The sequence below is a fragment of the Chrysemys picta genome, chromosome 1, assembly GCF_011386835.1.
Source record: "Chrysemys picta bellii isolate R12L10 chromosome 1, ASM1138683v2, whole genome shotgun sequence".
NCBI lineage: Eukaryota > Metazoa > Chordata > Testudines > Emydidae > Chrysemys > Chrysemys picta.
In genome coordinates this window covers 255372273-255400021 of record NC_088791.1, presented here as the reverse complement: position 1 = coordinate 255400021, position 27749 = coordinate 255372273, and the positions used below count along the sequence as shown (strand labels likewise).

At 39.2% G+C, this 27749-nt stretch overlaps 1 protein-coding gene across 7 annotated transcripts in view; it reads left to right on the top strand.

Moving 5' to 3' along the window:
* Positions 1–27749, top strand: part of PCCA (propionyl-CoA carboxylase subunit alpha) — a 387774-nt gene that overhangs the window by 308802 nt on the left and 51223 nt on the right. For all 7 annotated transcript variants that reach the window (XM_065592346.1, XM_042843639.2, XM_024101904.3 and 4 more), the window contains one exon: positions 8841–8894. In XM_065592346.1, coding sequence (XP_065448418.1) covers positions 8841–8894 — 54 coding nt within the window. The remainder of the gene's footprint in view (positions 1–8840; positions 8895–27749) is intronic.

The following is a 27749-nucleotide window of genomic DNA, read 5'->3' as shown; positions in this document are numbered from 1 at the left end:
CTTTCCCTCCCTGTGCTTCCCCTTCCCAGTCATGGAGGAGCAGGCTAGGGTTGGGTATTTGACCAGTTCAAAATAATTGGTCAATTGATCAGTCAAATATTGTCAAATGTTTTAAAGCACTAATTTATAAGAACAGTAACAAAAAAGAGTAAGACTTTATGGTCTCATATAGGCTTACCCTTAGATACTTATACCTAATTACAAAAAACCAGAGTTATTTTCATTCAGAAAAATGCAAAACACCATTAAATGATTTTCTCAAATATGAGAGTAATTATTTTTAGGTTGGCCTTTAAATATGGACATTATTAATAAAATGAATGAAATTAAAAATAAAACATACATAGCATCCATAAAACCAAAAAATCATTTTAAAAATCACTTATGCTAGATAGGCAGCAGGCCAACTCTACAAGCCGTTTTATGGCTGTGCATCTTTATTGTTTATGTTGGGGGTGGAATTTTAATGACTGTGAGCCCTCCTCTCCCTCTCCCACTCCCTTCTGAGTTTATTTTTGTATGATTGTCTAGTCAGTTTAGGTTGTAAGCTTTTCAGTGCCAGCCATGACTGTGTCTTTTAAGTTGTTTTAATATGCTTTGTAAATGGCATGGCATAGAAATAAAGATATACATACATACAATGTATGTTCTAGAAGATTCCAGCCAATCAACATGCTCAACTTTCAATTAATTGACCTTTTTCCCAACAGGTGGTGTTATCATGCAGTTAAAGTGAGTGATAAAGATATTTCAGTAGGTTTGCTAACAGGTGGCACCATGATGCAATCAAAAAGGCGGTTCTCTTGCCTACATCATGACATTCTTGCTGGAATATTTAACAATATTTGACCATGTTCAAATAACAGGTGTCAAGTTACATTATTTGACCCATCGATTGACCAGCTTGCAAAGTCTAGAGCAGGCTAAACAGGGCAAACCAAGGATGATGTGCTCCATCTGTGAAAAATTCCTCTCAGGAGCCACATAAAGGGAGCTCAGACAGGATAATTTCCAGGCTGAGCAAAGAGAAAGAGCTCAGAGAATGGACAGATTGCTTGGGCCTCTTCATTTCTCTCTCTGCCCCTGTACATCAATAAAGACTTTTCCAGAGACAGCTCCAAAAGGACAAGTGTCAATGTTCCTCTTGGCTCTCTCCAAAATGGACCAACAATGACTCTTCAGGATTGAGGCTAAAATTCCACTCCCCAACACCCAAACTTCATTGTCTTTTCCACCATCAAAGGTGGTCTCATCCCAGGTTCTTAAATGGGCAGTTGAGTCACATAGCAAAGACGTCTGGCATTCTTTCAGAAGTGCCATCATTGGGGTTGAGCAACTAACAAATATCTGAAGGCAAGAGAAAATCTTTCACCAAAACTAGAATTTGGCATCCCATTTCATTTTGTCTTTAAAGAGATCTTTAGAGAGGAGTGAAAAATTCTTGGTAAAGGCTTAGTTAGCAAATCTGGAAACTCTGCAGGGTTCTAGAACACAGATACTCTTCGAGCTCCCTAAAATTGATGCCACGGTGACATCCCAGTCAAAACCTGCTGAAGGGGATTTCTTCTCAACAGACCCCACAGACAGGAAGAGAGAAGCCACCCTTAAAGAGAGTCTGAAGCCTCCTCAGCATGCTTTAGAGTCTGTATGTAAATAGTTTAACTGCATATATATAATAGCAGTAATCAAGTAGGTGCACTAGAAAACACCTGAATTATCTGCTTCAGTTTGTTAGATAATTGGTTCCTCTGAGCTGGTGAAAGGTTTTTTTTTTTTCCCCCCCATGCAATAAAATTGATGATATCTCATCGTTTGCAAGTGGGTGGTCTGAGAAGGGACTGAGACTTCCTTTGTTTCTAAGAGCAAAGGGGAAAGGGAAGTCATTTAATAACCAAATATTAAATATTGGCTTGGATTAATCTCTTTTCTTGTGATGGTGCTCATCACTGTGGCATTGGTAAAAAAATGGGAGCATAATCAGATTCTGCTATTATAGCTGTGCTAACATTTCTCATGGAGTCTACCAGAGTTGCTAAAGTTACTTTTTAAAAAGTTAGTCTTGAATATGCATATGGGCAGCAAGAAAGACAAACCTGTAATCTCTGATACAGAGACTGAAAAAGTACCGGATATCTTTCATCACCATGTCAGAGGTCTCTAGCCATAAGGCTACCTTAGCAATGGCAGAGAGGTCTCCAGAGGTCATGACTGATCTAATAATGGGTCAGCAGCTAGTTTGCAATCACTCTATCTTATGGCTGACTCAACTTCCATGTTGATGATATGGATGGATTGTGTGGTAGGGAGGGAGCTGGGGAATCCAAATTACTAAAGACCGTAGGATTATAAATCACTGTTGCCTTATAAATTACCATCTTGACCAAGAAGGAATTAAGGACACCAAACATCCTGTACTCTTAATATGTTAAGAAAAGGAATGGCCATTCCTCTCTTCCTTCTAGGAAGAGCTAATTACTCTGCTCACCCAGTCCCTATGGAGTTGGTTTGCCTTTTTAATGAGCTAAGTCTCCTTCAATAAGTTCACATCTGCAGTCACCTTTTTCAATTTAGCTCTCAGCTTCTTCAACTTAATGGGGCTGACAAAAGCCTTTACTATCCAAAAGGTTAATTTAAAAGTATTAGCTATCACAATACCATAGCATCATAATTTTCTCCAGAGGAGTTACAAATCCTAGTGACTCAGAATACTTTGTATGAATGGTTGTAAGGAAGAAGTTCACACTCAAGCACCAAAAGAATATGTATACTCAAGCATTACATTCAACTAGTTGATGGGCATCATAATCATAAGAGAACTTCTCCCCTGACACATACATCCTCCAGTGTGAGAATGGGTTCTTTTGAACAGAGAGCAGAAATAAAGATACCACAATGAAGGAAAATGCAATATGGTAATGTGGGAGAAAGAAGGGGGACAGCTAAGATGGAGAAAGAATCATTTAAGAGGGTTTGTGTTCAGCCCCAACTGGGGCCGTGATGATGATGATCATGAGGTGTAGGATTGCTTAGTGGTGTATTGTCTGCACTGCATGATAGTTTAAAAATACAAGGCATCCCAGCATATGAAAATTTGTGGTAGGGTTTCCAAAACTTGTTAACCAACTATTCTATTAGGCAGTGTTGGTCCCAGGATATTAGAGACAAGGTGGGTGAGGTGTAGAAGAGCTCTGGGGAAGCTTGAAAGCTTCTCTCACTTTCAGAAGTTGGTCCAGTAAAAGATAGTATCTCACCCATCTTGTCTCTTTAACTATTCTATTGGGATTTAACATAATAGCATGATTTAGAGAAAACAAAACTGAAAAGGTCATGAGGAGGGCTAACAACATTTTATCAGGAACATGCACAAGACCCAATAGCTAATCAAGAAGATATTGCTAAACTGTTTAACCAAACGAGTAAAAATTGACTAATTAATTATGTGCGCTATTTATGGGCATTATGTTAACTACCATAACCAGTTCATTAGGGACTATTGAAAAGGGGAAATTTACCTAATATTACGAATAATTGGCTAAATGGTATTGTCCCCAGTGCATAACAGAGGCTATTGTAAATTGGCAATGAATTAAATGGTGTATGCAAATTCCACTTAGTACAGTTCATAATTTGGGGTCAGTGACATCGCATCCTAATCGAGCCACATGTTGTTCCAAACAGTTGTTCTCAGCGTTGGGTTCTGTGTAGATTTCTTTTACAGTGTTTTTACTGATATTAGATCCTGACACTGCAATATTTGATAAGTTGGCTACTGTCCATCCAGTAGGTTACCTGGAAGATTGCATCTACAAGGAACAAATACATCTACCTCAGCTACAGATGTACGTACAATATTTCCCAAAGCTGAAGTCAGCTTTGGCATTAGCAAATAGGAAGATACATGAATGGTATATCCTAGTACAGGTTGGGATATACCACTATGCCTGACCGGTTTGGAATGCGATATCCAAAACAGAGATAAGGAAAGGTACAGAACAACAAGTTAAGGAACCAATTAGTAAGATCTTAGATGATGGAGAAAGTGCTTTTTAACTTGTAAACAGTCATGATATAAAGAGGTAAATTTGGGGTGTATCTTCAAAGTGCAAGTTCTGTGTAAGATAAGAATTGCTTCCCAGAATAAGGGTATGTGTATCTCCTTTGGTTATTGTACTGTTTTGTCTTTAGACAATAAATCTGGCTAAACTTTGGCTAGGCTGTTGAACATTTTTAATTATGAACCACAAGTGTAGTCAATCAGTTGGCTGTACGTTTTAATCAACATTTCGACTCAACCACATGGGACTCTGAAGTGTCAGGACAGGGCTGGGTGGTTCACTTCCTGGGATCCAGATTCCCCAAGCGCACACAACTTGCTGAATAAGTTACTGTGGCTCTAATCTACAGTAATTTATGCAATTTCCTCCTCTGCACTGTGGAACTCTTAACAGCGCCTCCAGTTAGGGCAAGTTCCTTAATGCAAGTCTTCTGCATTAAGACCCAAGTACTCTCCATCTTACCTTGAGTAAATGAAGTAGTTTTCAGTATCACAAGATATTTGTTTGCTAGGCTTTAATATCTTTTTTTCTTGTTAGTGAATATTAATTTTGACTTGACACATTAGTTGTTCATTTGTAAGCAAAGCAACTGCTATTGGTCTGTTTCAGTTTCTTTGTTTGCAGTCATTTCTTCTCTCCACCTGCTCCCAGCAGGTAATCTGCAGATCCAAGAGTATCTGAACACTTCTGGCAAATACCTTGAGATCTTCTTCCGTTTTAATCCTGTCTGTATTGGTGTGGTGTGTCTGCCTCTCTCTCTCATACTTTGTATTTTGAGGGGAGTTTTCCTTTCCTCACCCCTCTTTTAGAGCTTGTTTCTCAATTTCATTTTTATCTAAAGGTACTTATCCATTGCAGGCTTGAGTACTAAGCTGATTGTAACCCTACTGCATCATACACTGAATAGCTCATTGATACCCAACTAAGTGGAACTAATTTTCTATGGCAAAGCAGAAGAATTTGGAGTAGTGTCACACAAACCTCTTGTAATTTAGTGGGAAACACCAGATTGAATTGATTCCTTGTGAAATTATTGCATTATTTCATATAATCATGCAGATATGTGGTGATTGCACCCATATGTAGATATATGCACATGGATTTACACTTCCTAGTTATATACTTTGTTTACACAGATTATATCCTGAATGTACATGTTATATTTGTGTAAATATAAATATATACATACAGCATAATATACACAAAATCACATGTATACAATATTAATCATTGTATGTGAATTTGATACCTTTTAGAATTTAAATGTTTTTAAAGTTAAATCATATTTTCTACAAGTTTTAGTTTAGCTGTCTGCCACCTGAGTTTGCATGAAAAAAAAAAGATAGTTTTAAATGGGATTTTGTTAACTTAGAATCTCTCAACCTGTATTAATTTAATCAAAAAGAATATAAATTATTTTTAAAAATCCTATGATTCACACACATAACTTCATGTTACTATTTTCACAGGAGAAAATATATTATTTAGGCTTTGTGAAAACGGTAGAAATATGCTCTGCATTAATTATTTTCTGCTTCAGACCTCTAAGTAAATGTTTTGCAAATTACTTTAAAAAAGGTTTTTACATGTTGCCTGGTATTAGCTGTTCTTTCTGGTTACTTGCATTTGATTACTTTCCTGTTATCAAACATAATATGAAACCATGTATTAGAATTTATAGTTCATGTAAATATACAAATTAGAATAGGTGGAGACTGATATATTCTTTTTCTAAAAAGGTAGAAAATAAGAGAAACTGTTAACCATCTTCTTTCATTTTCCTGAAAACATCAATTGCATTTACAGATCTCAGTAACAAGCCCACCAGTAGAACAGAAATATCTCCTTTCAGTAGACTTTAAAAAAAATCTAATCACATTTAACAGCTGAGATTTATTTACAACTGTAATTTGAAACATTAATTATGATAATGTGCTGACTTCTTTTGTAATATGGTGTTCAAAAGCCTGGCAGTTTTCTTTTTGGTCTTGGTAACATATGGTTGATTTGGAGATTCTATCCATTTTTTTTTTTAAATATGCCCAGAAGGAAAATTTCTTTCCCCCCTCTGTGTTTTTTAATTTTCTTCTCCTTCCCCCCCCCCTGACTTTTTTCTCCTCACTCTGTTAATTTGAGGGATGGATTTTAGTGCTTACAGTGAACTCTTGATACCATTGAAGACTGAATGCTGTACTGCATATTGGATACAGTGTAAGCAGGTGCCATGAGGACTTAGCATACTGCGATGCCTAGGCCCTTTCAACAATGACAGGCTTGTATGCGATGCCTATGCCCTTTCAACAATGACAGGCTTAGGAAGAGGGTATTTATCTTCTTATCCCTGATACTGTGGTTATGGAAGACAACCTTTGGGTATAAATATGTATTTGGGTTTAGGTTGTAGATTCTAATCTACATGTTTCTGAATTTATTTTCTAGATGACTCAACAGTTATCACATGAGCAGGCATTTTAGTTACTCGAAAGTGTGGTGAAGTCCTTGCATTCTTTGGATCTGATTTTGCAAATCTCCAAGCATGCAAGGAGATCTTACATGTGAGTAGTCTCATTGGAAACAAAAGGACTGCTCATATGAGTAAAGACTACCTGCATGAGGAGAGGTTTCCAGGATCTGATCCATAGCTATTAAAACCCACAAGTCCATTCACGATACTAAGCTATTGCTTTGGAAGTGTTTAAAGGAAAAACAGAAACAATTTTTTGTTTGGCTTTGTATAACTCTCTGAAATGAGTGATGGGGAGATTAGCCCAAAAAAATGGAAATTTTATCAGGCTATGAAATTATTGTTAATGGCCTCTTCAAGGGGATAAAAGGGCAACACAGTAAGTGACAGCACTCTAATGAGGGCGAGGGCATTCCAGGAAAAAAAGAAATTAAGTCCCTTAGGTTTTTTTTTTTTTTTCAACTTGCCATTTTCTGACAGCTTATCAAGTGGTCAGTACTTGTTTGTTTTGGCATACAGTTCATTCATTGTAGACTGTCGGTACTTTGTTCTTCTTTGCAGTTTCCAAAACCTGATTGTGTTTATCCTAGGCTGTGGGAAAAGTGTATATTCCTGTTTCCTTTATAAAAGTAAACGTCAGGTTTTGTATGAAATTTTATTTCCCATATTTTCCATTCCATTAATCATTATTGTTGAAATATGTCAGGCCTTGGCACATCCTTCTTTGTTTTCATATGATTTTACAGATTGCAGTGTCAGTATATGACCTGTTAGTTAAAAAAAAAAAAAAAATGCAAGTTTAGGCTGTGGTAGGAAAGCTATTGCTTCTATATATAAAATATAGCTGCAAAACATGCCACATTGTCAGAAAAGGGACACCATTTAACTTAGTACTACTATTGTGTAGCATTTTGTCACTTCATCGTAACTGGCTTTAAAATGTGAAAGTACTAAAGGTAGTTTGCATTTTATACCTATCCTTGTAATACATTGTATATGCTTCCATACATATCGACACACAGGGCATATTGTATAGATATTTATATCTCTTTAAATTTAGAGCTATGTATTTACACTTTTTGACTTTGGTCTTCATTCAGCAAAGCTCTTAACCACATATGTTGTGTGAGGGCCTATGCATACAGTAATTTGACAGCTGTGAGAGAAAATAGAGATATGACAGAGCAAATCAGAGAATTAGTATTCTGACAATGTAATTTATATTAAATAGTCCAGCTAATTAAATTAAATATTATCTTCTGTAAGTCAGACAGAGGAGTACTTGTAAAATAAGTAAATTTGAAATGTTAAGTCAAAACGCTTCTTCCCATGAAAATGCTTTACAAATATAGTGTAAAATATAACAGTTTGGATTAATGTAGAATTTCTCTGTGAAATGTGTGTGCTGTGAACAGCTTTTGAACTGAAGGAGGAAAAGACTCAAAAGGAGCAGTAACTTCTTGAATATTTCCTGTGTTTAGGTTATAGGTAATATCATGTATAACCAATAATGTGCTTCCTTTTGCACTGCCTAGTGGCTTAATGACAGTATGCTCTATGATTGGTCAGAGACTTGAGCCAACTGCCCCAAGCCAAATAGATAACCAAGTGTTTCACAAAATTATTATTTTTTCTGTTTTCAAAGGAGGAGCATTGTGTGCATACATTTACAGCATCCTGTCACAAAGAAGAGATGAAAATGTCTCTTTAGAATGAGTGACATACTTAACATTTATAGAGTTGCTAATATGGAGTATATGAAGTGAGAATACAGATATACATGTGCCAGAGAATCACCACCTTAGAGGTGGACAAGTCCTAGTAAGTCATAGAACCAAAGGGTTAGAAAGGACCATGAGGGTCATCTAGTCTAACCCCATGCCAAGATACAGGATTTGTTATGTCTAAACGGTCTAAGACAGATGGCTATCCAGCCTCCTTTTGAAAACTTCCAGTGAAGGAGCTTCCACAACCTCCCTATGTAGTCTGTTCCACTGGTGTACTGTTCTTATATAACATAACATCCATCTCCCTGAAAACACACACATTCTTCATTGTACGTAGATGCATTTGTTTTCAATACTCTTCAAAATAAATTTGTTAGAATCTGTTAAAGCAAAAACTAGAATTTGAGCTTAAGTATGAATCAGCTTCTTAGCACTGAAGCTCTTAAATACATTTTTACATTATGCTTATTTTGTGCATATGTAATATATCTACAGGCATTTTGGTTATTTCCTGCAGACCTTACAAGAAGAAAATAGCACTGCTTCAACTTACTGAGAAAGTTCCTAATTAATTTTTACATCTGTTTCTTTCAGTGCCTCTCTCGAGATGCAGCTGGAAACATAAGCATTCAGTTTCTGGGCACAGTGGTAAGTATTCAAGATCTACTATACTACATTATGCTTGTATTGAAATATAACTTAACAAAAAAATAGGCAGTTGATAATGACTGCACACACACGCCTGTGTTCATGAATTTTGTCAGTATCTGTTTTAGCGTGTGTTTGCTTCAAAGTATAGGATACATAAAACCCCCCATTCCAGGTATTTCAAACTGGATGGAAGCAGAGCTATCCTTAAGTGAATGCTACAAAATGTTTACATTCCACATTTCACTTGATATGAGCCTATAACTTTTTGGCCCCTAAAAGGGTAAGGTATAATTGAAGGTACACTTGTAAGAAATAGGAGATTTTAAGCTTGTAATCTATTAGAATATATTCAGATTTCAGTCCATTTCATCTGATTTCTCTCCTCCCCCCTCCCTGCTCATCCATTGGTGTTCTGTACATCTTTGTCCGAGCCCAGGGCCAATTTCTTTCACTCTATACTCCTCATCCTCAAGGCATTGTAGTAGCCATCCTCTCAGCTAAGGAGAACTAGATGAGAATAGCACTTTTAATGGGCGATTCAAAGCATTGCCTCCATCATCATTGTCTCACTCTACCCTGAGGCGCTGAGAGCTGTTTCCACAGCTCTCCCTCAGTTCTTGCTGGCCTGCAGAATAATAGACTAAGAATCATGACCAGTCTCTACCATGGGAGAACTAAGCAATCGGACAGATCTTTTGCCTCTTTCGTGTATCTTGGGTACTCATGTGTAAGATGGAAAAACAAAATTGTGTGTTAAGTGATAGATGCTTCTAAGTCTAACATACTCTATATCAAAATGGTATCTTAATTCTTATTGAAATGGTATCTTAATTCTGTCAGTCATGTGGTTAAAGTGATACTTGAAGTGCTCTAATTGTATTTTTCCAAGTTAATTCTAAACTTAAAGCTTTGAACAGATTAAAAAAAAAGTAAACTGCTGTAATAACTTCTGCTCAAGAATTGTGCTTTTACTTAGGTCTCATTCATTACCAACCACATTATTGGTGCTTAACAATCAGTGAACACTGTCCTATTTATGATGTTGGGCTTTGGCACTGGTCTAGGGTGACCAGATGTCCCGATTTTATAGGGACAGTCCCGATTTTGGGGTCTTTCTCTTGTATAGGCTCCTATTATCCCCCCACCCCGTCCCAATTTTTCAAATTTGCTGTCTGGTCACCTTACACTGGTCACTTGCTTTGCAGGAAAGGATGTTGCTACATGGCTGGTTTGATAGACTCACAGCAGGAAAAAATAATTATTGAGACTGTTGCATAAGAATACTAACACATCTTGGTCAGTTAATAGTACAAAGTCAGAATGGGCTTTAATCAAAACCCTATTTCTGAGCATCACCAAACTTTGGAAGGTATTGGTCAATTCTACGACTAGTGACATTCTTTTTTTTTTTTAAGTGGGATGCAAGTATGTGTTTTTATTATTAATTACTATTATTATTAATTTGTATTGCGGTAATTCCAGGAACCCCAGTGTTACAACAGTACCTCATTGTGCTATGGGCTGTACAAACACACAAGAAAAAGGCAGTCTGTATCCTAGAAAGCTTACAGTCTTGATGCGCTTTTAGCTTTAAGACATTGAGAGTAAAACAAAAGGATATTACAGTCGTTTAATTCTCTAGTGCTGATTATTACCATCTTAACTAAAACTAATATTGATTATCTCACACTGCTTTATCATCTATTCAGAAAACCTAATAATTATTTAATGAAAACGGGGAAAAAATACCAGAATATGTTTTTGGAGAGGGGGAGAAGAGAAGAGGAGCACTTAGTGCACACTATCAGGCACTTAATGTAGATGATGTAATACAGACTAGTCTTAACATGTTTCTTGTTGGTTGAACCTAAAGAGAGAATTTTAATCAGTAGATTAGAAAAATGGTAATGGAGACAAACCTTTTCCGAAGTCTGCTTTCTTAGCTACGTGTAAGATCTTTTCAGTATTTGGAAGCAGAATTGATAATTCCTTGCAACAGAAGAGGTTAGCATCCCTGAGGTACAGTAGGTAAAAGTTGAAGGGATGCAGGGTTAGGTAAGAGAATTCTGGATATTCTCCCCTTTTCAGATTGGCTCTTTGCTCTGACTTCCCTTCTCCCTCAAAGTCCTCCCCATTGCTTGTCTCACTCTCCCTATGCTCCTCTCCATTCTGCTCTCCTTATCACCTTCCTTCCCCACTCCTTTGCTCTTATTAACTAATCCCCTCCTGCCTCCCCTGCACCCCAACCTACTACTCAATAGAGGGGGAGAGATTAAAAAAAATCAGAACTGCCATGATGTTTGTCAGCTGTCACTCTGAGCTATATTTCATCCCTTTCCTCTACCAATGTATCTGAGTTTTTCTTCAGATTACAAGCTTTGGGCCAAGAACAGCATCTTCCTGTGTATTGATGCAGCATCTAGCACAGGGGGAAGGGCTGATATGGATTAGTGATTTTGGGGCATTGCTGTCATATCAATAATAATAACTAATAAAAATATAACTCCAAAGCCAGAAAAGAGGACCCTTTTCTCCACTCTTAGAACCTCTTTTGGGGAACTCCAGTATGTATGCACTACTATGCCCATTACTAACAGACAGAAGGCTAATCAATGCATTATAAGGTTGGCAGTGGGGATTTTCCCCTCATAACACTAAATGCTTGAAAGAAATATTTGGTGATATGATATTTAGATTTCTCAGTATTCTGCTTGCATATGCTATACATCACTGTAGAAATTGGTTAGAAAAACAATTTATTGATTTTAATATTTTCTATTGAGAGAAGAAAAACTAGCTTCAAGCATTCTCAGTTTCATACGTATGCAAATTCATCATGAGTTTCAATGCTAACAAGCAGCGTGGTGCTACTTAGCACATGCCCCATATACCTTTTCATCAGCACATGTTTTTAGAACCAGCTGATTGGGAGCACAGTCATCCAACTTGTCATGAGGGCATCAGCTTAGATAAAATAATTCACTTGATTTCCTGACATTAGACAGCAAAAGCAGTTTTTCTACTGGTTTTTGAAAAGAGATGAGTCTCAACTTGATTGAGCCGGCTGACAGACATTGAAGAGAAGCAGAGAATGCGTCTTTATTAGAAACCTCATTGGCATCCCATGTAGTTAGTTAACAGACAGGGGAATGTACACTTCAACAGAAAGACTTGCAATTAAATAAAAATCTTTAATATGAATATTAAAGCATAATGTATAGTAAACTTGTGAAGATTTTCTGTTAAGTAGCAGCAAAGGTATTTGTTTCTGCTGTTTTAAAATGAAAATGGAAAAAGCCATGCCACTGTTTCCAAATAAAGTAGGGATCATGAGTTTAAATTCCACAGTGTTGACATAATTCAGAGGTTCTACGTGGGTCTTTAGTAATGTTTCCTGTTGCTGCACATGACTAGAAATTCTTTGCTATTTGGGATTCTCTCTTCTGTTAATTCATAGTGGCATTAGACAGTTTATGCGTTGCTGTAGTTACTAGCAGGAGTAGTATAACAGGAACACTGAGGAGGCCCCATTGTGCTAGGTGCTGTACAAACACAGAATGAAAAAGGCCTGAAAAGCTTAAAATATAAGTATAAAACAAGAAACAATAGATGGATACAGACAGATGGAGGGAGTACAAGGAAACCAGGAGACAACTCTTTCTCAATTGTCTCACAAGACATTGTTTTTACTCTTTATCCAATAAGTTGAAGATTTTCAAAAATAGGAGATCTAAAGTTAGGCTCCTAACCCCTTATTTAGGCATGTGCCTGAAATCAAAAAGTGTTGAGCACCCATTATCTTCTGCTGACCTGAGTCAGAGCTGTTGGCTTCTGAGTACTTTTGAAATCAGGCAGGGACATAAATACAGATATAGGTGCCTAGCTTTAAGTTCTTCTTATTGAAAATCATGGCAAAGATTATTACCTCACATAACTTTTGATATCCTATGTTACAACCCTGGTGAGTCCTTCTGGACCCAAACCTTGTATCCCACATGCTCTTGGGGCTGGGCAGAGTTTAGGCATCATCTCTCTGTCTCTTGACCTCTAAGCACATACTCCAGGTGCAGACACTGTGTCTGATACCCTTCTTGGCAGAGGCAATCCAGTTGCCCAAGCCTCCCTGGCAGCTGGTGCACTCTCCCAGAGTTCCACTAAAGCTGTTGACCCTCTGGTTTACTGTTTCTTTCTTCTGGGACGATGGGACAGGGTAAACAAGTAACACAGAGACTCTGTAGAGGAATTTTTAAACACAGGTACTCTTAGGCTACATCTACACTACAGGGGGGAGTTGATTTAAGATACGCAAATTCAGCTACGTGAATAGCATAGCTGAATTCGACGTATCGCAGCCGACTTACCCCACTGTGAGGACGGCGGCAAAATCGACCTCTGCGGCTTCCAGTCGATGGCGCTTACTCCCACCTCCGCTGGTGGAGTAAGAGCGTCGATTCGGGGATCAATTGTCGCGTCCCATTGGGACGCGATAAATCGATCCCCGAGAGGTCGATTTCTACCCACCGATTCAGGCGGGTAGTGTAGACCCAGCCTTGCTCATACAGAAAGCACAAGAGCGAAATCTACAGATCTGTGGAAAAAGAACACAACTGGCACACAAATCCCTTCTTCGGTGTCTCACCACCTTTGGGGGTTGGCTGTCCTTTTAGGGGTCCCAGTACCCTCTCCTGTACCATCCCTCCCTCCTGTTCAGCCTCAGGATCTCTCTGTCTCCCCTGCAACAAGCTCCCCTGAGATTGTTCAGAACCAGCGGTAACAAGGTTTCCCCACATGTCTGTTTTTAACAGCAGCTCCTAACAGCTGTTTTCTCTGTTCCTTCTTTTCTACTAGGGAGTTTCCATTGCTCCAACCCTATCCCCTGCAGGCAATCTGGGAGAACCAGCTTCCTTTAACATCCCGATTGCTCTATCAGGGCTGAGTTGTTCAATGTTAGCAATTTTTCGATTGTCTTGTACTGACTTCCAGACAGGGTTTGTGATATACCAGATCAATTTTTGCTAGCAAATAGCTGCTTCAATACACATTGCTGGTTTGATTTTACAAACTCTATGTGTAACTCTATCAGAATTCATAAGTTTTACATAGACAAATTCACCAAACCATCAAATCCTGTTACCAGGTTTATTGAATACTTTGTAATTTTGTGGACCTACACAAAGTTCCATTTTGTGGACCTTTGTGAACTAGTTATAGATTACAGCTAGGAATAAAAGAACATTCTCTTCAGTTTGTTTTTCCTGGTAATGGACTTGCATTAATATGTGCTCACTTTTCAGACACCCTTCCTGTACCATTGCCAATATTTATAAATTGTTGACTTTAGAATTTTCAAGCAATGTGTAGTCAGTTTCTTTCCTCTGTCTTCTCCTTCTTGCATCCTTGCATGGTCCAATTAAATAGCGGTAGAGAATGTGAAGCTTCTACTGTATGACACTGAGACTCAGGTTGCAATGGCAAATGTTTAATAACCTGCTTCTTTCACCATTACAGATAAGTCCAATTCTGAACATGCTTGTTTTTCAATATATAGCACTACTGAAACTTTAGATATGAAGGCCTCTGTGGACTTTCAAAAGCGATTTTGAAACCTGTAAAAGATACAGATATTATATCTAATGGGATGTGGAGACAGTATTAATAGCAAGGAAAAAAATATCTCTCACATTTTAATCTTGCAAACTCTAGTCTGAGTCTGAGAACTCCACAGTTCTTTTTATGTTTGTTTGTTTTCACAAAGTACCTCTCATTGAGTTTTGCCCCCATCAAGAGTCAAAGTTTGCTCTTCCAGAGTAAGCAGTGGGTATGGTCTCTAGAGTCTGAAGATCACTCAGGATCCTTGCTAATCTGAATTGAATTTCTCTGAAGTCATAGCAATCATGGGAATCACCCTTTTTCTTTACCCTGGCTCCAGAGCACCTGGCAGCATTGCTCCAGTGTGACTTCTGGCAGGGGAGTTACACAGTGCAGAAGGGACTCCAGGGAAAAGTTAACAATTGCCTCAGGAAACATTATTTTTTTGTGCATTCCTTTTGAATATGATGGTGAGCATCCTCTGGCCTACTGTCTCTCCACAAAATGACCCTGGATGCTGCCGAGGGCAGGGAGTGATCTCCACACAGAGATTTCCCTTTCAGTCACGTTAAGTAGTTTTAAAGTGTAATAATATATTAAGATATACGTTGGAGTTGGGATTTCTAAATGTGCTTAAGTAATTTCAGAATACAAGTCTCCCTGAATGTCAATTGGACTTTGTTTCTAAGCCACTTAGACACTTTTAAAAATCCCGGCTGGAATCTCAAATAAAATAGTAAATAAAAAATAATGTCTTTTTGTGTGTGTGCACATTTAGTTGTCTCTGTTTTAAAAACAAAAAACAAAAAAAAATCCACAAGAAATTATTTCTGTTTATCAGCTGTAACATTTAAATAGTCCCAGTTAGTCCTTGAAGTTCATGCTTTCAGAGATGGGCAGGTTCCCAGGTTTGTTGTTGCAGTTGACTCCTGAAAAGTTAGGTTACCCATGCAAAGCAGTACGTCTCTTTGGATTGGGATGACTATTTTCTGTAGTGGCCTAAATAAATAAAATTTTAGGCCAAGATTTTAATAAATGGGTTTACTGCAGTTAGGTAGCTAAAGTCTTATTTAGGCTGCTGAATAAGTGGCCTGACTTTTAAAAGTGCTGAGCACTGATTAGCTCCCATTGGTTTCAGTTGTGTGGAGCTGCTGGGTGCCCAGTGCTCTTTGAAAATCAGGCCACTTGCTTAGGTACCTAAATAAGGGCTTAAGAACCTAAGTAGAACCCAATTATTTAAATCTTGGCCAATGTTTTTAAATGAAAGCTTAACATTTCCAATGAGAATATGCAATGATGGCATTTGTAGGGTGGATTGCACTGTAGTACTTGAATATCTCAGATGATACCATTTGCCTTCCAGAAAAATGAACAGGACTTTGCAACTTCCTCTGTATTTTGCTTGAAAAATTTAGACTGCCTCTTATTCAGCTTGTTGATATTTTCTGCGGCAAGGACAAGGGTTTGGACTTGGTGGCTGCTTGAAGAATAGGTTAACAGGTTACCAAAGGTAGTTCAATTATTTTCCTGTGGGTGGATTAAGACCTACAAGTAGAGATTGAATACTGCCATCTTAAGATGATTACATCATGGTGAATGTTGAGCCTTTCTTTTCTGAGGAAGATTCCTGCTGCCAAAAAACCAAACATATGTGTAGCCTGCGTTTTTTAAACAGCTTTTTGATGGCTGCAGTTTTGGCATTTACCCAGGAGCTGTTTAGGAGATATTAATTTATATGGCTGAGAAGCTTAACTAGGGATCTTAATGAAACAAAGGCATGATGAAGTTAGTAAAGCTAATTTAAGTCTCAGAATGTACATTTTAAATTAAGTTTTTATTGATAATAAATATACTTTGTTTCTCATTAGTCTTCTAAGCTTCAGTGATAATATCTGTAAAATAAACATGTTTTACCAAGATTTAACATTAAGAATGCTATTAATATGACCCTTGGTACAGCAGCACAATTAGATTTCAAAGTGAGCATTTAAGATGTAACAGCGATTAATGACAACCATCGAAAACAATTTTGAACTCCATCGGTTTAACTCAGGAGGGTAAACTTAATATGATAATATATCTAGTTGAATTGTATCAGCTTAGCAGGAAAGTATGCAAATATGTGACCCTTACCTAGCATCTAAATGGATGCTGTGCTGATAGATTTATCAGTTCCATTAAAGAACTTTAGGGAACTTTGGAATTTCAGCAATTGTTCCCTTGGAGGCTAAAAACCAAACCTGATCTCATACTGGGACCATTCTGGTCTGCATATTTCCATAATTTGCCTTTGCTACTAATATGACAGCAAGACGCAAATAACTGTTTCTAATAATATCAAATAGAGTTGTGGAGGACAGCATTTTAATGTAGTAAAAGACCTCCCCGTGGGGTTGTTATTGCCATTGTAGAACAGCAGTTACACAGTTGCAACAATAGTCTGTTAATTGATTTGTTTAATTAGCAAGAGATGAAGCTTGTGCTCCATCTTGTCTTCTGATATCATGGGGGCAGCTACAGAAAGAATTCTTTGCATTTGTCAGGTGTAAGTATACTTAATGAAAAGTTCCAAATGCACTTTTCTGCAGAGGCAAAGTTTGAATGTTTTATGAATTTAAAGCTTTATCTTATGATTTTTATGATTTAAGAACTGCTTCACCCTTGGAGTCTAGGAATAGAATTTATGACAAAGCATTGATGTACTAGAAGTGGGAATTTGTAATTCAGATTTGCTTGCATTTCTAACCTAAATATTCAAGTCTAAGAATTATAGGAATAGTGGATCATTGTAGTAACAGTTCACTAGATTTAGTCTGGAAGAAATAAGGTCAGATTAGTGAAACTGGCCATCTGTCTTGTGCCAGCTTTTTAGTTGTATTTTTATTCCCCCTCTGGATAGACAATGAATTTACATGACACATGGTATAGTTGGTAGCATGTGTGAGAAAAGAGATTCTCTTTGGGCTTGATTATAAATAAGGATATGATACAGTATTTGCTTCTGGGCAATGAAATAACTTTTTATTCAGTGTGTTTTAAAGGCATTTAAAATAAAATAAGTATATTTAGTTTTGATTTGATTTTCTTTTCCTCTTAGCTTAGTTTTGTCTTCTGTTCAAGGTTATTCTTCCTTATGGAGGGAAAATATTTCTAAGAACAAGACACACTTCTTGTTAAATGCTAATTAAAAAAATGAAGGTTACATTGGCTTACTTCCATTGTCATAATACTGACCTAAAATAAAGGAGCTCTTATAAGTCTAAAGTAAATCACAATAGGGAATGAAAAATTCATCCAAGATTTAAGAGATGTCTCATCCTGTTTTTTATAACACTGTTACTAGTGGGTGCTGTGGCACAGGAGATGCCATCAAGTTAGGGAGCACTGTGCAGCTTGCTGTAACTCAATGTAGCAAAGGGATAGTGTGCTATTGAATGGGCCATCTTTTTGAGGGACTGTAAATGAAGAGCCAGCTCGCTTACAATCATTAATGTTCCCATGGCAATTTGCACAAGCCCCATAGCACTTTGCATTCTCAGTGTCTTGGCCAAATTCCACTTTGTGTAATTACCTTCTGTCTACATAAATTCTCACCGCGGTTTCAGCTGTATTTGGTATTCTACACTTCCTGTCCTAAACAGTTGTTGTGCTGCTGTGCATTGTTAATAGGTGCTGTGGCTGTATTTCAAGTGTGGGTGAAGTGATTCCTGTACACTTCTTTAATGAATTTTTTGCTCCCATTGCCATAGTGTCTGGGTATGTGACAGAAAACAAGACACCAAATTAAAGCGGTCATAACAGACAGCACAAATAGCTTAACTTCTCAATTTCACTAGCCCATCATAAAGAGAATCTTCCAAGGGATCATCTATAGGCAGACAAATCTTTGACCAGAAAGCTTAACCTTGAACAATATGCCACGAAGGTCAGTAGACTTGGGTTCTGGTGGACTACTAGAGGTAGTGAAGTAGACAGTCCGGAACCTTTCTGTGAAAACACTCTGCTTCCACATCTCAATAGTGTGTATATCAAGGGGCTATGAGCTGAACTGTCTCTAGTGATCTCTGCCATTGCAATCAGGAAAGGTACATAGGAAGAGAGACCATCTCTAAAGTATCCACATCCCAAATCTTAAATCAAACTGAAAACCTTGCGTCGCACCTTGAAGCAGATGGGAAATCAGTGCAGAACTCTGAATACTGCTGTAATGTGGCTGTGTACTCCTTTACAGCAGCTCTAAAATTCATCCATTTCTACAGTTCAAACCCTTGTCCATACTTGGTTGTCTCTCACCTTGACTATTACAGCCGCTGCTGCCTCCTCCTTTGTTGGTTTCATCTCAGCTGTGCTGCTGCTAAAATAATCTCTTCCTGCTGCTCTGATTTATGTCTCTTCTCTCTGAATTGGCTCACTGCCTTCTATGTGAAGTTCAGTTTTGTCTTCCTGTTCAAGGCCTTGCATTACTTTACCTGTTTGACTTCTAAACGTCCTTTTGTTCAATCTTTCTTCCATGCTTGTCTCCACAGCTAGTTCCATCATACTTCGGTGCTCAGACTCTCACTTTTCTTGTGTGCCAGTCAACCTCTTTCTCTTCCTCCAAGTTTTTTAGAAACATACTTTTTCTCAGAGGGGTTATCACTGATGGTCTCCAAGATATCGTCTTTGATCTGAGTTTACACCATCACCAGCTGGCTTATGTGCTCATTGTATCATTCCCCCTCAGGTCCCTCTGATGGGGCTGTGAAAAAAGGAGCAGGAAAAAAATGCAATAAAGAGAGGATGAAAAATTGAGCAGCTTGGATGGAGCAAAAGTAATGAATTAAAAGATGATGGCAGAGAAATAGGCAGGAACTTGGTTGGGCTGCACATTGAAGGCATGGACAAGGAGCATAGATTTGATGTAAAAAGGTGAAGGAAAGCCTTTGAAGGGAATGGACATGGTAAGGTAGATAGTCGTCTGTGGCAGCATTTAAGAGAAATGTAAACATAAGGAATGACAAGGTGAGAGGCCAGAGAGGAGTTTGTGGTAATCAAGGTGAGAAATAATCAGTGCCGGAAAATCTGGGGGGTGGAGTAGAGGGGGGAATAGAAAGAAAGAAATGTTTGGAATTATTGTTGAAATGTATTGAGAGAGTCAGTATGGAGGGAGAAGGAGAGGGCACTATGGTTCTGAGTGGAGAAATGGACTGGACAGTAAAATTGCCAGTGTGCCCTTGTGATATAATTGTGGACACAGATGAGCAAAACTAACTGCTCTAAACTTTCTCTTCACCACAGCAAAATATATTTAAAACTACATTTTCATTGCTGTAACAGGTCTCTCAGGACCCTCTGTTTCTCCGAAGAGCAGCCAATCTGCCTACCCTGCAGCAAATAAGTACTGGCACAAGTAGGCAGAAGTAAATGGCTACGGAAGAGGTGAAGGGCAGAGCAGTTGTGGTAGGTCCTGTAGAGCACAGGAAATATCACACTTGTGTGACAGTCTTTCAAACTCCAGTCCTTAGTTTTGGCGAGATGCCATATTTGCAGCATGCACAGGAAGTATTAGCATAGCAAATTGTGTTATGAGCAACAGAACCACAACAAGGTCCTTCCTGTGTCTGGTGGTGGTTTGATTTGGGAGGAGGAGAGAGGTCAGGACAATGGAGATGGAAGGGGAAAGTCCACACTGTCGTAATAACAGTGAAAACAAATTGCCCAGGTGCCCAAGTGCTTCAGTGCAAAGGATATGGTAAAATCTTGCTGGAGTACAGCAAGATTCCATCAGCGCTGCGAAGTCCAGTTTCTACTAATGCCATCCTGGCACACCTGGCTCCCCTCTCTCTCCCCCTCCCCCCCCCACTTCATTCCAATCCATCTGAAAGAGTCATTTTTTTCTGCAATACTCCCACACGCTAACTCTGAAAAACACTTTCTTTGTGCCAATGTTATATAAAGGGCAGGGGGAGTGATATTAGAATTTTAAAATACCTAAGTTAATATCCTGTTGTTGGTCTCCCAGTGCTTAAGATCCTCGGGATAGGACTTTTGTTTGTATCTTGCAAACACCAAGCATAATTGATGCTCAAAAAATACTGACAAGGGTGAAGGAGATCAGAGACATGTAGATACTCTGAGGGGTGTCTTGCAGCCAGCTTGCCCATAATCTTACTCAAAAAAAGAAATATGAAATCAAGCTATAGTTGGCCAGATTATCAATCTCATATGATGGCTTTGTGAAGCAGAGGCTGCACTGATCCTTCACTCAAAGCACTAGGCCACCTGGCCTCTCTAAGAGAGGCATTTACACTCCTCACCACCAAAGAGTTATTTGCCCACGGCCATAGAGTGAGTCCATGTTACTGGGATTAGAACTCTGGCGTTTCATGATTCCTAGTTGAGTCCTTTTGATCACACAACCGCAAATATAGCAAACCTAGGTGCAATGAGCAACATCCATGATAAATTTGCAGCCTTAAAAAGGCCAGAGAGAAGAAGTCTCAAAAACTTATTTAGGAATTATAAGCATATTAATTCATATGGAAAGAAGGGATTCATGAAGGCATTATAGAAGAGCAACATATATGGGGAAACTAAGTTTAAGTATTTTTAGCTTGAGGTAGTGTTGAATTCACTTGAAAAGCAGAAAGAGTATAAAGAAGAGAAAGCAACTTTTACAAGAACTCATACTGGTATACCAAGAGTATCCTGAATGAGGAGAGATCAGAACCTTTGGTTTTAATCCAGGAGGAGTTGGAGACCCATGCTAGAATAATATACATGCAGCAGAATGTAACTGCAAGGTATTGCACGTATTTGAAGATCAAGAGAACTGACAGGTTGATGCTGCTTAACCTGTCAAAATCCAGCTGGAAGGTGGTGATGGAAGCTGTAGAGAAGGTTAAGAAGAGATTAGCACCAGAGATAAATGGAATTCTTGAAATAATCCACCATTAGTGCACTGAAGAAATAAAGATTTAAAGAAATATCGGTAGGGTGCCTAGAGAACAGGAAAGATCTTAGACACAAGGTGTCAGGCAAATAGAATCACTATCCAAAATAGAGGCAATTTTTCCTCAGTGGAAACTTTAAATTTGTGTCCTTGTTAAAAGGAAAACACTTAAATTCAGTGGTAGTACATAATATCACCATTTTCCATCTGGGAATGTTAGACAAACTATTGTAGAAAGAAAAACTGCATGAATGCCAGGGTCACAGAAGCATGCTTCAGTAACATGGAAGCTCATTGAGAGGGTAAGCAGAAGAAAAAGAACAGCAAGGTAATGTAATTTGATCATCTCTAAGATGTCAGGGGTTCAACCATTCATTTCTTGTTCTTCGTTATCCTCCAACATTTGGACCTTGCTCATTTCAATGTAAGATTCACCATTTGATTATTTGCTATAATACAGCAAAAGCTCAGTGTTTAAAATGAGAACTCTGCAGCAGATATTGTTTTTCAACTTAATCCTGGAAAATTTGATGGGAGGGGAAAAGGAACCAAGCATCAGTGACTTCCCTGGAATTCAAGAATGATGTTTTCACAAAAACATTACTGAACAATTTGGCATCAGCAGCCAGTTTGCCAAGAGTGAATGTAATATACATGAAAATTACATCAGATTGTGGCAGAGACTGCTTTAGTTAAGCTTGTATAAGGCCTGGTCTACTCCAAGGAAGTTTCCAAAAATTTTAATCGGTTTTAAAACTGGTTTTAAACCTAGTTGCAGATGTATTATAGAACTGGCTCCAGGGGGCATGAACCAGCTTCAAAACCACTCTCAGCACAGAGGGAATGCTGGGAGTCTGTCCAAAGATAGGGAGAAACAAGACTGCTATTCCACTTCCTCGTTTCTCCTTTCTGGCTTGGTTCATGGTATATTCGGTCTCCTGTGGGTACTAGCTGTCCTAGAATTATGATGGAAACGACATTGAGCCAGTGTCAGTCATTCAGTGTCTTATCCAAAATCAAATCCAGAATGGCATTCTTTTTGTTGACAGATGATCTTGCATTTATCAGCATCACTAATACTGTAATGTTAGTGTTCTTGGGTGATCTCTTTGCATCCCAATGATAATAGTGATCTGGGAGAGTGAGAGACAGTAGATCCTAGGTCCCATGAAGGGGCTGGGTCTCCCTTTCTCCAGATGCTAGGGGTCTGACCTTGTGCTGTCCTTTCATCCAGTTTGCCTGGTGGCTTTTTGTAAATGTGCAACTGATGTACGGACGTGCTGAAGTGTTTGGAATGGTGGGGCAAAGGGGCATGAGTGTCCATAGCAGACTCAGTTGGGAGTTTCCTCTTTCACTTTGTCTTCTGCTTGCAGTTCTGGGTGATCTGCAGTGGTATTACCAGCCGTTGTGTTGATGTCGCCTACCACTCTGTTGGAGTTGGGAGCTGATGTTACTGCCTGGGGCTTGCATGACAGGCCTCCCAGTGCATTTGGCTAGCTGGGGTGATAGGCAATGGAGGATCTGAGCAGTCCCTTCAGTTCCATTCCACAGAGAGGAGCAGAGTGAACTCCCACTGGCTTTAGCTGCCTGAAGTACTGCTGTGTGTGCAGGATGTAGGAGAACTGTGAAACCTCTATGGCTGGTGTAGGGAAGGAGGAGTAGGGAGGCTCCTGCAGCTCCTTTCCCTAGGAGAAATCTAGGTGAGCAAAATGCAAATACCTGAGTTGCAATTCAGACTGGATGCTGTGGCTACCACCTGTTTTCATACGGAGGGCAAGTAGCATAGGAATCTTTAATTTGAGGTAGTCAGGTCCTGGTTTAATATACAGCATGAAAGTTGAATAGTGTATTTCAGTTCTTGGTTTAAATGTAGAGGGATGGATTTTCCAGTGCACTAAGGTTTAATTGCACCCCAGATGTGGCTAGCAGAGGAGTTCTCCACCAGTATAGCCACCTCCTGTACCAGCTGCCCTTCCTCCCCCACCCCTAAAACTCCCAGGGTAAGGTGAGGGAAGGGGCTTAAAGACATGGGATGTGGTGGGGCAGGGTTCCACTCTGTTCTGTTGTCCATTGGTGTGAATTTGAGCAGCCTCCCAGAGGTGAGCCCAGAAACTTGTACAGAGCAAATTAGCATTTTTATTTAGTGTCAAGATTTCCTGATGTAATGTACAACCAAGACTGGCTTTAAAATAGTTACCCTTAATATTGTTGTCCCTCCCCCTCATGCTTTCATGTTTGAAGGCTCCATTAGTGTCCATAACAGTGAGGGAGTAACGCAGATTGTAAACATTTTTACCACAGAACACCAACAGTGAACACCATATCACTGATTTAGTAGTCGCTGTACTGTGCTTGCTCAGCTGTACATAATCACTCTCATTTCCTTCCCTCGGGTTTCTGGTCTGCTTAGGGAGACTTCACCAGCAAGTTCAGTGAAATCTCATTGACATCACTCAGCTATTGCTCAGTTCCCATGCGTGCCGCTCTGTGGAGCTAGAGGCTCCATGTTAGAAAGAATATACATTGCTTCATGTGGCATTCTGTGACTGCTGAAAATGCAGACTCACTATGCTTACTGTAGTGCATTTAAACATTTTGGAGAAGGAACTGTGTACCACACTTAAGGTAATGGGGCCTTTCAATGCTACCATAATATGAACAAAAATAATCCTAGGGAATTGTGTTAAGCCTGCCCTCCTGAGCTTTGTGGGCCAGCTGCCATGGAGGAGGCCACAGTGGATTTGTTACAGCTCATGGAATATTTTTAAAGTTTGTTTTCTTCCTGAGTGTGTTAATAAAATTGTGCACGGTGTGATTAAGGGTTTTAACTCTATATTTAGTTCAAAGAAATCTACACTTTGAACAGAGTAATTTTATTTATTAAATGTAATATTATGAATCTTAAATAGATGTGAGGTTACCATTTCATTTATTTATTTAGCAACAACAAAATAACAAAAGTAGGATGTGTCCATCTAAAATGCAGTTAGATCATCTTCGTTATCTGAGTATAAAAGACAATCTCGGATGTATGTTTCATGTCCATGTTATATGCCTAAAATGTAATTGTTTCATTTTTTTTTAAATAAATAATCATTATTACCATATACCACATCAGGCAACTATTTGGGTTTGTTTGCTGTTCTAGCTCCTCCCCTCCCCCTTAATCCCAGTTCTTGGTTACTGGCAAAAGCATTCAAAGAGTTTTTGCTTGTCAAATGGAGAAGATCAAAACTGCCTGAATTTCTAGCCAAGTTCATGTTCTCTGGAGCAGCATTTCATTTTCTGGACAGAGAATCTGATGTGTAGTAACTAAAAACTCTGACTAAGTTCATTTGAACAATCTGAACTTAAAGAAGAAACAGGAAAACAAATACTTCTTAATTCTTGTGCCTTTTATATTTACATTGGCGTTGTCTTCCTCAGATAAAACATTTTGATATTAAGCAGTTCCTCTAATTTTACTGGGTTCTGTTTCTTTTTATGGTAACACACACTGTGCAGGAAGGTCATTATACTGAGAAAAAAAGCTGTCCGCATAAAAGAGAAAGTTAACATTGCACATGTTGTCTTTGTTTATGGGGTTCCTGGAATGTGTTGAGAATCAAGCCAAGTGATAGCTTAAACTGTTCTTTACAATATGCTGGACAGCTTCTTCATAGGTTCCTCCAATCACAGGTACTTCTTGAAAATGCAGATGGTAAAAATATCAGTAAAAAGTATCTAGCATGTTTCTTTTATATGTTAGCACATATAAAGAAAAAATTAAACCATTTCTAAAGACCACCTTCAGTACTTGTATTCCTACAGTGTGAGGGTTTATGATTGACATTACATTTAATTAACCCCAGTTCTCCATTGTAAAAACATTGAAATAACTATTAAAACACGTTTAGGTCTGTGACTGCATGCTCTGGTCCCAAACGAGCCACAGAGCAGGCTCAAGTAGGGTGCAAAAAAAATCTATAGAGTTTATTGAGGCAGTGTCCCCACACCCCTCCTGAGCAGGGATTCCCTGAAGCAGTCTTAGTAGGCCCCTCAGGCCTCTCCAAAGCAGCCCAGCCCACCTTTTTACAAACAAGCAAAGAAACATACTCTCAAAATAAACCCAGTAGTCCTGGACCTGGCCTACCTTGGTCTAGCAGTCTGCTTTCTCTGTCGAAATCCTGAGCTGATCCTTTCCCTCAAGGAGCAGCAGATAAGATCTGTTGTCTCTGGTTGGCCAGTAACTGAGCTCTTCTCCTTCCTTTTTAACTATCTCTTCATCACCTCACAGCAAGTGTGGTGGGACAGGGCTGAGTGGTCAACAGCAGCTCATTAAGCCTTGCTGGCCCAGTGTGGGGTTGGTATACCCCGTAACCAGATTTCATACTGAAATCCAGCTTCGGTCAGTAGGTAGTGAATGAAAGTCAGTGCTGTCTGATGGCTGTTCATCACAGTGACCTGTGCAAAATGCATTGGTGATTTCTCTCTCTGATTTCTTACTGGACAGGCGTCCACATCACCATCCAATAACCATCCTTTGGTTGGCCTTGTTGTTTGCAGTCTCAGCAGAGAGGCCAAAGATTGTATGCGGATAGAAACTTCGCTATCTTGTATTTCCAGAGAGCACCCCTCTGCTCCGAAGCACATTTCAGGCATGTGGGTAGAGCAGGGTGGGGGAAGTAAAAAGTTTGCAATGGTAGCTTAATGTTGGGAAAACAAGGTCTTACATGAGTAAGATGCACATGATTTTTAAGTTTGTATTTTATTGCATGAGAATTGTACTTCTGACCTACCTAAGCTGAAAACTTCCACACTCGGTTCATACCTGAAGTCAGGAAAGTCCTGTCACCCACTGAAACATAAGCATGTGGGGCTAACTGAACGTGAATTGCCTTTAAGAATTCCTGCTTAGCCGGTCCTTCACGGAAAGGAGTTGTCTAATGACTTAGACATATAGGGTAAGTTCAACTATTAAAAGATAATAGCAAGTGAGGGAAGGAAAGGGAAGGTGACTAGCCAGGAAGGATTAGCCTGAGTCATAAACAAATTGCCTGAAACTACTCAGGCAGGATCTTGAGAGGAGATAGTCACTCCCTAGGAGAATAACCTTTCAAAAATGTAGGAGCCAGTTACAAGCAGGTTTCAGAGACAGGCGAGGAAGAAACTCTATTTTGGAGCAAATGCAACATGTTGCCTTATAGGATCAGAGAGAAGAAATGATGCTGTTAGAGATGCAAAGGTTTCCATTATTCCCTAAGAAAAGCAATATGCATAGTACCACTAAGTTTAATGTGCTAGTTCCCAGATCCTTTCCACTGGGGAAAATGGAGTGTTTAAAACAGGGGTCGGCAACCTCTGGCAGGCGGCTCGCCAGGGTAAGCCCCCTGGCGGGCCGGGCCGGTTTGTTACCTGCCGCGTCTGCAGCTTTGGCCGATCGCGGCTCCCACTGCTCGCGGTTTGCTGCCCCAGGCCAATGGTGGCGGTGGGAAGCGGCGGCCAGCACATCCCTCGCCCCCGCGCCACTTCCCGCCGCCCCCATTGATCTGGGACGGTGAACCACGACCAGTGGGAGCCATGATTGCCCGAACGTGCGGACACGGCATGTAAACAAACCGGCCCAGCCCGCCAGGGGGCTTACCCTGGCGAGCCGTCTGCCACAGGTTGCTGACCCCTGGTTTAAAAGCTACTCTCTTTATTTTCTGTATGTTTTCCTTTATGTAATATCACTAGATAGTTAAAAGCCTAATTTGGTCAAGAAACCCCAGAGTAACTGTTCTAGATAATATATTGGGGACAAAATATCGTCTGATGTTTTTAAAGAGATCAGTACCATGTACTCTGACCCAAGGCAAGTAAAACAAGTATGAGTGACAGCCTGGGTAGTGGTCATGTGTGAGGAAATAGACTGCAGTTTCTGCTCACAAGAGATGCTACCGAAAGATCTACAGGCATAGTGTGGGTACATAACATTAAATGACCTGGAAGTGACAGGTATCATCACAGCTACCTATGTTTGCTTGAGTTAATATATTGTGAGACCTACTCTGTAACCTGAAGTGCCTGTGCATCTGCATTGTGAGTTAACATGAGCCTATGGTTGTCTCATATTCCTTGTGGTTTGTTAAAATGGATTCCTTCACAATCCAAAATAGTGTATTTTTTCAGTTGTGTTAGTGTCAGTGATGTATGGTAAGAGACACCACAATATGCTAATTTCCAATTTCTATATGAAATATAACCCTTATCTTATTTCTTCAAGGATAAAGTACTTGAGTTGGTATTTCTATGGAACAGCCATTACACCAGTATTCAATAAGGCTGATAGTGTGTTTTTATCCTTAGATTTA